This window comes from Anomalospiza imberbis, chromosome 1 (assembly GCF_031753505.1).
Source record: "Anomalospiza imberbis isolate Cuckoo-Finch-1a 21T00152 chromosome 1, ASM3175350v1, whole genome shotgun sequence".
In the NCBI taxonomy this organism is placed as follows: Eukaryota; Metazoa; Chordata; class Aves; order Passeriformes; family Viduidae; genus Anomalospiza; species Anomalospiza imberbis.
Window position 1 is genome coordinate 50,603,734 of NC_089681.1, and position 12,234 is coordinate 50,615,967.

Sequence of the window (12,234 nt, forward strand, 5' to 3'; positions counted from 1 at the left end):
GTAGAAGCTGTGGTAGCAGTCCTTCATGCCAGCTCTTTTCCTTCAGCCCCTTCTCCTTTCCTTGCCAGTCTTATTAACATGCTGTCTTCCTCCACAGAAGGGGAACTGGAGGCAGAATGGCTGCAAGACGTAGGTTTATCCACGTTGATCTCAGGAGCTGAAGAGGAGGATGGCCAAGCCCTGCTGTCCACTCTGACCAGAACTCAAGCTGCTGCTGTACAGAAGAGGTACAACACCTACACTCAGACCCTGAGGAAGAAGAACAAGCACACAGTCCGGGATGTGCGAGATATCTTTGGCACCAGTGACTCTTCTGTAAGTATCCCCGTGCATGCCTTTGATCTTAATTTTTATGCAATTTGCAAGTAGCTCACCAGAGTTTCTGCCAGACAGGAACCCTTTCCTGCTGACAATGCACAGTCAGTCATTAGCAGTTTCTGACCTTAAGACCAGACATTTAGTGCTGTATACAGTACATTTGAGAGGAACGGAAGAAACCAAATACAATGGTACACAGTTCTGTAACTAACGTGTAACATGAAGTTGTATCTGTTGCCAGCCTTCCTCCTGAAGCCTCATGTCAAGACTAACATTTACTCCTTTATTTTTTGGAAATTGGTGAGTTACTCTTGGCAGCTATTCAAATTTTTGATGGTTTCTGGGGACACTTGCTATTTACTCAGCAGTCTCAGTGGTGAAGTAAAACTTGTGTAATGAAGCAACTGGGGTTCAAATAGGCATAAGCAATTAAACACCTGCCAGCACAAATGCAACTTGTACACTGGCAGTTACATTTCACTTACATAGCAAACAAAAACCTATTAACTGTTCATTTGCTTCACGGCTTCAGAAATCAGCAGTGCCTCTGGCGGTTTCATCCACTTTTCCCTGAGGATAGCTCTGAATGCACCAGTTCCTGTCAGTACATGTTTTGATTCTGGTGAACACAGTCAACTGCGTGAGTTTAGTCCACTGCTCAAAACAACATGTGTGATTTTACGTTTATCACTCATGATATCTTAAATGGGAGTCACCAGTCAGATCACAAGCTCACCTTTGAAATTAATACTCAATTGTTGCCATTATAAAACTCCAAGAAACTGTTTTTCATTATGGCATTGCTTTGTCCTTTCCTGTTTGTTCTACCATCTCCTCAAGGCTTGATATCCTGGATTATTTACAAAAAAAAAAATGGGAACAAAATTGTAGCTGCACAGTTATATTAAAATTACAAAGATAAAATGTCCAGATGTTTAACTTACTTGTTTCCAAATTAAATGTCTGGATTCTTTGGAACCTCTTGCACGTATCCCACAAATACATTCAGAAGCATCCAATAGTTTCCTGTGGGCAGACTTTCTTTCATGAGAGATATCAGGCATGTTTGCATGAACACTAAAAAGCTGGTGGTACTTCTAGCTAGAGTAGCTCACTTCTCCTGATTCAAGTATCTGTAAACCATAAGGTGTTTAAATTTTTTTAAAAGCTTGATTTTCCTAATAAATTTCAATCAGCCAAATAAGTGTTGTACATTTCCTCTCAGATGGGCACATTATTGATTTATTTTTGACCTGCTTATTTTCTCCTTCTTACTTGATAAAATTTCTCACTTGCAAAAGGAATTTGGAGCAACTGCCCTTCAAATCAGTGTTTTACCTCCTCCAAAATTCAGTTTGCTTACTAGTTCTGCATTGTGAAAGTCTAAAAGATAAGATCAAATAAGTAATTAAGTCTTCTAATTCTTCTTCCCACACAAATACACAGTTCTGCAGGTGCTGACCTAGATGTTAAACTCAGATGCCCAAAGTGAAACATTATATTTCTAAAAGCCTGCAAGGCCCCAACTCTCTAATTTTCCTATTCACCACTGCTCCTATCTCTGCTGCTTGTTATGGGATTTAGAAACTTTGTCCTGATTATCAGCCCTTCAGGGATAAACACACTTCAGGAGGGCTTGTGTCCCTGACCTAAGGGTTTCCCAAGTAGTCTTTTTAAGGGGTATCAGCAGTCCCTGGAGCTTTGCTGCCTCTTTGGGCACCTGCCAGAGAATCTTTGTGATTAATCAGTTTAGGAAAGAGAAGCACATTAAAAGCAACCCAGCCAAAAGAAAAGAGTGGCAGGAGATAGGGACGGGCGGATCTTTTCAGCACAGCTGGGGAAGAGAGGCTGGTGAGGAGACTGCTTGAAATGACATGCAGTTTTGCTTTCCCATCCTGCCTTTTAGTTGGGAAGGGCAGAAGTAAACAGAATATGCTGCAAATAGCAAACCAGCTCTAATTGTTTCACTTAACTCTATAATCCTCCCCATTAGGAGAATGGATTTGCACCTCCTCCCAGCAACCTAAGAATCACAAAAGCCCAGAGGGATGGGTCACAGGATGGATTACTCTCTTCCTTGGCTAATGATGAGAGAAAAGGTGATTAGCTCACTAGGGTCACCTGAGATGAGATCAAGGCGACCACTAAATAGGCATAAATTAGTTGTCATCTGGAGTGGGGGAAGAAAAAGGTAGATTTGCCCTAGTTTTTTTCTCTCTGTTCTGAAAAAAAACCTGCCTACTACATGTTTTGGTGCTACTGCCTGATGGCCAGGCTCTTGCATGGGTTAACAAAGAACAAAGTGTGCTTTTCCATCCATCCTGCCTTGAGGTCCATGCCCTCATGGCAGGAGTGTCCCCTCAACAGACAAAATGGACTGAAATAAAAGGAAATGCTTGTTTGGTACCTTTGGGGTTTTTGGGGTTTTTTTTCTGTTGTCTGTCCTGGAAAAGGGCCGTGATCCCTAGGGGCAAAATGTAACCCTGTGGTTACAAAAGCCACATCTTGGCAAGTAGAGCAGCCTGTCCCAGTTGAGGTGCTTTTGCTCTACTTCAAACAGGTCCACAGCCAGCAGACTCGACTGACAGCCACACTATTGAGTTTTAAATTGGAGGGTTTATTAATCAGAGCGGCCTGATTTTCCTTACTGCTGGTACCCTGCTGCTTCCATCAGAAGTTATCAGCTCTGCTAGTGCTCAGAGCTTAGAGAAAATCAATAGCAGAATACAAATGGGGGACACACGTACATTCATTGATTCTGTTATTGTAGAGAGGAGATGAAGCACTGTGTTCATTAACACAGTGTACGTTGCAATTAACTAAAACTCCTGAAGACTTTTTACAAGCATTTTACTTCAGCAATGCATGACAAAATCACTTCCTAGTTAAAGAAGAATCACTTACTAACCCAGAGCTATTTGCATGAAAAGGTGTTGTGATGGCAGTGCTTGGCAATATGAATATATTCAAAGCATGGGCAAATTGTATCCTGGCCAGAGCTATAATATTATCCTCCTTTGCCTCTATTTCCTTAGCTGCAGGGCTGAAAATAAAATTTGGTCTCTTTAGTGCTCCAATGATTTGTTTTTACATCTTCTGCAATGAGGGTAGCTACTAAAGAACTGTCTATCTACTTAATCTCCATCCTCTCCTTGCTCTTCCGATTTCATCTTCCCTTTGGAAATTCCTGTGTATGTTGTGGCAGCAAACAGTGGGCTCGTTTTTAGTGTGTCTAATGAATCACTTTCAGTCATAAATCAGGATATGGAAAGCCTCACCTTTTTTGGAGCCCCAGGCAAATGAATAAAGCTGTCCCAGTTTATTTAAGGACACAATCTGACTTTTAGTCTTTCACATTCATTGAGAAAAGGTCCTCAAAAGTTCTTTAATTTTCTTTTACCCTATAGAAACAATCTGGACCTTTAAATTCATGCATTAAAAAGGTTTTATTCCCAGTCTTCCTAACATTAAAAAAATTAAAGGGATGTCAGGGAGGGGAGGAAGGAAGACATTTTCACAAAAGAGACATAGATTTGGTTTCATTATAGACTCTCGCAATGGAGGCTGGGAAATGGGACTGAGAATATGACATTTTCAGGTACCCCAGTTATTGTGCACAGTTCACATTATTCAGGTCCCCAGGCTAGGGCTGCCTGCTGCCAGCCCTGCTGGGTGCCAGGCAGAGGTGTGCAGTCCACTCCATCTTCCATATCTGTGTCTGCCAGCTCTGCCCTGCTTATCAGAACCAGGTTACTGCAGGTGCATCGCGACTCATTTCACCCATGTAACAATGCTGAAAGTGCTTGTTTTCTTAATAAACTTGACTGACTGTAAATCTATTCTGAATATTGTCCACAGGGTCAGACATTTTGAGCACAGAAAGTAGATGAGCCAGTTGCTAATATTTACCATTAATTTCTCCATCTGCATCTCAAGCAGAAGCATAACTGCTTTTATGGTTGATTTTCCCAAATTGCTGAGAGAAGTTTAGCCATCCTCTCCAGTTCTGCACTCCCACCTGAAATTTATAGTGCTTTTTGGAAGCTTTTTGTGTAAATATTGTGGGATTTTATCATAAAAGTATCCAGTTCTCATTTTTAAAAAATCTATGGTCCTTACAGTCTTCTGGCAGAGGAAGCCCATGTGACTCAGATCCTGTTTGTTATCAAGTTCACAAGCCATTGAATGGACTTTCTCAGAGAGATTTTATTCTTGTTACATTTGACTTTGTTACCCAAATGGCTTAGAGGATAAGATTGGATAAAACAACTGAAACGTTATTTCAGGCTTCCAATTGGAAGAGCTGCCTGTCTTTTAAATGTCTGATATTTTTTTGACAGCCTAAACACTTCTCCCACACATTGACTACAACTGGGGAAAACAGAATTTCTTCCCTGAGGCATTGCTACTTGTTGATAAACAGCTGACTTAGCAATTTAAAGAGCAATTAAAAGAGCTGGTATTAAGGGCTCTTGGGGGTCTACAGCTGCAGGTTCAGCTGGAAAACTGGGTCTGTTCCATCAGGCTCAGGGTGTGTGAGACAGCAGGTTTGAGAAAGGCTGGGGGCTTCAGGGCCTCCCACAAGGATGCAAATAACAGCAGAAAAAATGTAAGACATGTTTGGAACATTGTAGTTACTTTCACTGTGTAACCTTCAGAGCAGTTTTATAATTCTTGACCTTGTTTTTGGTTTTATTTTTTTGTTTGTTTTTTTTTTTTTTTTTTTTACTCAAGAACAAGTAGTTGAGCTGCTATTTCCCATGGAACACAGACACTCAGATTTGTCTTTATGAGCCACAAAACTGCTGAGGACAAGGCCAAAACTCCATTGCTAAGAAGAGGTGACACTGCTTGAAAGTCACCCCCTGGGCTGCCAAGCACAATAACTGGGGTACCTGAAAATTCTCAGTCCCATTTCCCAGCCTCCAGAGGGAGAGTCTATAATGAAACTTCTCTGCAATGCAGAATGGTTTCTGGAGTGGAAAGAAATGAATTTAGATATAGAAAATGTTCTTTGTTCCCTCAAGTTGTTTGTTGCAATTCACTGATAAAAGTATTAGTGTATAACCCATGGGAGGACATCCATCCTTTAATAGCTTTCTGGTGCCCAAATCACAAGAGGTAGCAGATTGACTGATTTCTGACAGGTCCCTGGGAATAGCGGGTATTCAACATGTGCCAGAGAGTCTTCAAAAAGATTTGTGGCCAAAATTATTAAAGCCAAGATGAATTACAATTTGAGGAGGACCTTTCAGTTAGCCTAATTCTGTACAGAAATTTACTTAGCTAATTTCAGTCATTTCATAGGACAGGACTCATTAGGTACAGCAAGCTGCAGCATTAGTGACCTCCACATGGTCGAAATCTGTGCAGTCTGGGGAAGATTGATTCTCAGGCTTGGCTATAAAAATATACTCTGACGAATCACAACATGTTGTTTAATCTTGTCAAGAGAGTGTAAGCTGAGAATGATACATCTTTGCTTGAACTGTAGCAGTTTCTGTCCATAGACGTTTGCCTTCACTGCAGTCTGATCATTTTTCCTTGCCTATCAGCCCACATTTGAGACAGTTCCAGTGTCACCAGTATCTTCTAATGGTATCCAGCTTCCTGGGCAGAAGCCAGTTTGGAAATCAGTTAGCTGTGAGTATGACAACATGTAACCAGCGTTCACTTCCTCTTAGTAAAATGACAGACAGAAAGACCATTTTCTGGTTCAGAGGTTAGTCCCCTCTTTCATGTTGGGGCAGTGCTGCATGTATTTCTTTAAAATCATTATCAGCTTATTGTCATGCAGGAACCAAAGTTTCCTATTAAAGACCAGTGTTGTACGGACACAGACTGCTGCCCTTGAGGCATCAGCATCTAAAAAATGCTGATCATTGCAAGGCTGGGAATGTAAAAATAATCTGTAAGCAATATCATGCAGAATTTGTCCAAAATATGTAATCAGTGTATTTTCTTGTTGCAAATCAAATAGGTATATTTCCTCCACATTTCTTCACCAGTACTTCACCAGTACTGCAGAAATTGTAGTATCAGAAATTTATAAATTTTCCTAGTTCTGCACTGTTATTCTGATCTATGAATGGTGTTATCCCTTAAATTCTTTGCCTTGACAGTGATTGGCAGTGCTAATGAAAGTAATAGTTCTCCTCTACTCAGTGTCTGGATAATTGTCAGCAAACTTCCAGGAGAATGTTCATGTCTTAGTTTGAAAGCTCTTCCCATCACCATTGTTCAGGGCTTAACTAAAGGGATATTAATACCCAGATTTCTAAACTAATCCCTTAGATGTTTGCATACAGTTCCATAGACATTTTCCTTGGTGGCAAAAGCTGCTCTGCTGATACTTCTGCTCTGCAAGCAGTTTTACTGAAACAGATGAGGAACCAAATGCCCAGGGGTACCATGAGTAGTCTGTGGTTCCAGGTCCAGGAGAGATGGAAAACATCTTAAATGGCTTGGACATTAGACAACAACTAAAGCCACAGTTCAGAAACAAGAAGCCACTTAATAACACACTTAACTTATTTCATATCAGACTTGTAAAATATGTGGTGTTGCAAAAAAGTCCCTGAACTGTAAACACAATGATTCAGAGAACATGAGGCATGCACAACTTTATAAGATGTGTAATGTTTTTTAATTCACTTTCTGATTGCCATGGCTTCTGAATACACTTGTGTCATGTTAGTAAATTCTTCTCTGTAGTCCTGGGGGCTGAAATTTTACTTCACTTTCCATTAAATGTATGATTCCCTCACAAATGGATTTAGGAGCTCAACCTTACAGGAAAAATAAAAACTGACCTGAGATACTAGAGATCTGTCAAGAAAGTTGGCAACCCTGCAACTCATTTATGTTTTCACACTTTGGCCTCCATGACAATAGCATATTTCTGAACTTGATTGTATTGATTTCAAAAATTTTCCTCTGACATCCAGTAATTTAAGGAGGTGACTAAATTTTAGAGAAGAGCAATAAGTAATTTCACAATATCTACTATAAATGCCAGTAGATACAGTGTTTTTCAAACTGGAATATTGTATGTTTTGTCCTATTATGGTGCTATACACCTAAACTGTCAACAATGAGAAATACGTGTATGTGACTACTTAAAATATATGCACAATGTCTTGTGATTGTAAATAAGTCATCAGTAACCTGAGAAACTGTGTCAACAGCATTTTTCTGTCAAGACCTTTTATTTGTAATTGTTCATTTGACAAGTGCCACCACAGTTTGCTGGCCTGGGAAGACAAGGATGAAGTAAAAAAAAATTGGTAATTCCTGATAAAGAGGAAGTTCCATCTTGACTATCTTTCTCACAGAAAGCAACAAGTAAAATAATCTAAAATGAAAATAAGGATTTTATTTCTAAGGGGTTATTTCCTCAAGACAAAACAGGAACATGCTGTGGTTTGCACTGAAATTCCTCTTTGAAGTACTTCCCTTTATTCCTTTCTCAAGAATTTTGTGTTCTTGGTTCGATTTTTTAATGTCTCTGTACTAAATGCAATTCATTATTCATATATAGTATCCGTTATTTTCAGCTAAGAGCTGTCTAGACTATGGAACAGATAAGGGCAGCCCATCCATAACAGAAGAGCTCTCCTATGATGTCTCTTTCTCAGAATCCATTACAATCCTTCCGAAAACCCAAGAGTGGCCAAAAAACCAGAGGTTTAAAAAGGAAGACTCAGCTTTGCCAGTAAGTTTCTTCTTCATATATTTCCTCGATTGTTTTCTTTAACACAGCAATTTCCTGTTTTATATCCTCAGCACAATGGAGTCTGTTGAGATACATGATCTGGCCTTTGCAGTATGTGCTTTGTAGAGGCTTCTTGGTGTGCCTGCCTACTGCCTGTGACTGTTTCCCAAAGTTAATATGGATATCCAAGCCAGGTTTTTACTTGTACCCATCATGAATATGTGCACCCAGATGAGTATGTGTTACTCAGACCACAAATATTGCATCATCCACAATTTTTTCACACAGAAATAAAAACTGCTTACTGGCATTAAAACTAACAATCATTTTCATTACCAGTCTGCTTTCCTACTTTTTTCCCCCACAGATTATCTGCCTTTGTTAACACAGGGATTTAAAATTGCTTTGCAGATGAAGGGAGGAAAGCAAACCTTATTCCTGCAGCAGTACTGGCTGTTTCCAGTCAGTATTGAGTGCAATCACACTGTAGGAGATACTACATGAATTGTTCAAGAAAAGTTTGCCATATCATCCAACCAGACATGCACTGAGCAGTTGTGTCATTATCTGGAATTATTTCATGAAGTCATGGAAGTCAATTTTCTACTCGCATCAGTGCTCACAACTTCCATCACTGAAAACTGGAGCATTAATTTAGTGCTTCCAATACCACCTCTTCAGTGACATGTATGAAGTAGCTGTGAAGTATTTGGAAAAATTTCCTGAAAGTTATGATGTCCTGAGGTCCCAAACTAATCTGAAATTATTACAATCCACACAGGCATTGAATTATCTGAGAATTAGGCACTTGTCCATCTCAGATTCCACCAAGGAAGAAGACGAGATGCAGAATTAAGCTTCTATGTTGAGTGATAAGACACCAAGTAGATTACATCATTTATGTGAAATCCCTGTGCTTTTTTTTTTCTATCTTTCATTGTTTGGGGCTTTTTTTGGGGTTTTTTGTGGGGATAACTTGGTGTCCTTTGGCGACTAAGGGCATCTCTACACTCATCATGATTTTGGTGTTTACTACAACACATGCACTCTCAAAATTGTTCTCTGCAACAGCACAGACAATTCCCAGCTGACAGAACAGGGAAACTGATTACAAAGACGGAAGAGACGATGCCATATTGAATATCATGGATCTCATGTGGACTCCTAATTGATAAGCCTTAGAAAACGCCAGTATTGTGCTGGAGTTGAACTGCTCTGTATGCAGGACATAATTTTATGAGCTCAGAAGTCCACACAAGAAACATGCCAGGTCATTGTAGACTGTTTCTGAATAAAGTTCATCATAGCTGTTGATGTTGGCCTTTCCCTTCCTTCATCTGCTGCCGCTCATGGTGTTTGGTTTTTTCCCATGATGACTTAGACCGTAATGGGCCTCAACAGAAAAATACCTTTCACTCTGTTACACTGAGCAACCAGTCACCTACACTCGGAAGGACAATGGGACAATGGGGCTACTACACTGGAGGCTGTGCAACATCACACTTTCTCCAGGGCAGGCCTGACAACGTAGCCAACTTCATTGATGGTGTGTACAGAGCTGCACACATATTATTTATCATAAAATAGCATGTCCCCTGCAGCAGGGAGTCCTCTGACTCCTACAAGAGTCAACTCAACATCCCCAGGGGCATAGGGATTTCCCCAAAGTACATGTGATTTCTCCCATGTGGGACCGTGGTCCATGTGACTTAGTTGAAGATACCACAGAACTACAAGTCTGAGTACACTGCACAGTTCCACATAGAAACAACATCACAAATTATCAGACATGATCTTTAGCCAAGACATTAGTAATCCAATTTCAGGATAGCACAGCCTCTTTCAGACCTGCATATTACACCATAAGAAAAACCACTGGAAAATTGTGACACAAGACAGAGAGACAGACCCAAAGTTTGTATTAACCACAGCATCACATCTTAGTGACCCCTAGAAGTCAAACAGCCACTGTGTAAAATCTTTGTAGTATCCTTTTTAATCAGTTTTGCAGTGCTTAGAATTTTTTCTCTTTCGCCCCAGAAAATATATGTATACAGTCTGGATTTTTTTCCTTTTTTCCAAGGTGAAAACTTTTGCACTTTTTGCATCACTGGAACCAAAATGTCTAGATATTCTTTAGTATTTTATGTTTCTTCAGAAGGCTAACTCCCATGCAGCTTTTGTCACATTAAGTCTCAGAAAAAAGGCTAACAGTGGAATCGCTGCATTTTAAGGAGGGAATATTCTGGGCTAAAAATGCCCCAGGCAGCAAGTAAAAAAGTTACTCCATTCCCTAAACTCTTTCTCCCCCAATTATTTTTAACACCTATTGAAAGATCCTATGCAATGTAGTTTGTGAAGTCCTAAACGACATGATCTAGGTGTCCTTTGTACTCTCTTCCTTTTGAAATCTGGTGCAAGTTTAATTTCTGTTTTGATTTGGTTTAGGGTTTGTTGGGGTTTTTTTTGGGGTTTTTTTGGGTTTTTTTTTTGGAGGGGGGTTGGGTTTTTTTGGGTTTTTGTTTGTTTACCTTTTTCTTAATCAGTTTGACTGGCTTAATTTAAAGATGGGTTAAACCTTTTGAGTCCAAATTTGTTTAAAAAAAATAAGGACTGGGCTGAAATCTCCAGAAGCAAAACATTACTAGAGGCTGAGTTTCCACTCAGTTCCCTAAAGGAAGGAGATAATTTTGTAATACTATTTATGCCTCTGACTAACAATGCCTGGTTTAAATTTAAAACAAAAGTACAATACCAAAGATCCACGGTTCTTTGGAAAGCATGGTTTTTACCATGTTTTTTACTATGACTTTGTTATTATGTCTAACAATTATGTCAGAAACTGATGTTTTTTTTCTTTTTAACATGTGTATAAATGCATCTGTTATGATGCAACATTCCTGGCTCAGGTCCCTGACACTGCAGTTTCTAAAATATGTAGACATCTTCACATGCCCCCAAATTACTGAGTATCATTTAGTTTAAGTCTACTTGAATAAATTATTTTTTAGTTGCTGGGAGTCCTGTTTCTAAGCTTCCTTGAGTAATAAAAAATACTATTAAGTTGGCAGGTTGGCTTCTGAACTAAGCAATTTTGCTTCTGGGCTTTTCCTCAGATCTTTAGTTTGAACTCCCCTGTAAGACTTCATAAGTTAATAGCATTACACAAAGCAGGCATGGATTCATTACACACACACAATTGATACAGAACCATATAGATGATTAACTGTGTCAGCCACTTCAACAGCATTCAAAGATGTTTTGGGGAAGGCAGAAGCAGAGCAAAATACTACATCCTGCAGAAACTGGGAAAACTTTTAGAGAAGCACGTAACTCATTTGTCCCAGCTGAAGTGCAGGCACTGAAGTGCTCCAGCACCACTTCCCAATCAAACTGCAAGGGTGCATGGTGAGCAAGAAGCTCAGTTTTATGTTCAGGTGGATGCCAGCTATGTCACCATACCAGGCCAATCTACAGGGCTATAGTTCATTTCTTTATTGTTATCCATCTACCTGAACACGACCTCCAATCACATCTACGCATGTCCTTTAAAATAAAAATTCACTTCCTGTAACTTTGGTGCAAATAAAGATGCAACCCATTTCTACTGTAGAAGTTCATTGTTCGGAAAAGCCGTTTTGGACTGACAGAGGTTGGGGACCTCTCTCCCGAAGACATGAAGAAGATCCGCTACCTCTCCCTGATCGAGCTCACAGCCTTCTACGACGCGCTGGGCGTGGAACTGAAGAGGAACCGCCTGGAGAGGGTGCGGGGACGAGGTACCATGTGTGGCATCCCCTTTGCAGTCACCTTCATGTCCATCAGTTTTGAAAGAAGGTGCTTATGAGGCTGTGTTTCCTTGTTTTCACATTTGTTGTTATTATGTTTAAGAGAATGGTCTTTTCGGAGTCCCTCTCACCGTACTGCTGGAGAATGATCAAAAGAAGGTTCCTGGAACAAAAGTGCCCCTCATCTTCCAAAAAGTGAGTATCACTTGGCCTTCTTGGTCACTAGGATTTGCTTTTCCACCATTTGCATTGACACTCAAAGGCGTCATCGGATAAGAACGTTTCTGACAGGGATTACAGACTGGCAGGTGTCTAGAGATTGTCTGACTGAATATTGCGGTTTGAAGACTTTGTGACAAGGAGAGATAATCTGATCCTTTTTTGGTTTTTTATCTGTGGTGGGTACTCTTTTTG

The 12,234-nt window shown here is 40.0% G+C and overlaps 1 protein-coding gene across 3 annotated transcripts in view; it reads left to right on the top strand.

The window, feature by feature from the left end:
* Nucleotides 1-12,234, top strand: part of ARHGAP28 (Rho GTPase activating protein 28) — a 71,555-nt gene that overhangs the window by 45,028 nt on the left and 14,293 nt on the right. For all 3 annotated transcript variants that reach the window (XM_068192003.1, XM_068192008.1, XM_068192006.1), the window contains exons 3-7: nt 98-315; nt 5,874-5,961; nt 7,875-8,032; nt 11,646-11,811; nt 11,924-12,015. In XM_068192003.1, coding sequence (XP_068048104.1) covers nt 98-315; nt 5,874-5,961; nt 7,875-8,032; nt 11,646-11,811; nt 11,924-12,015 — 722 coding nt within the window. The remainder of the gene's footprint in view (nt 1-97; nt 316-5,873; nt 5,962-7,874; nt 8,033-11,645; nt 11,812-11,923; nt 12,016-12,234) is intronic.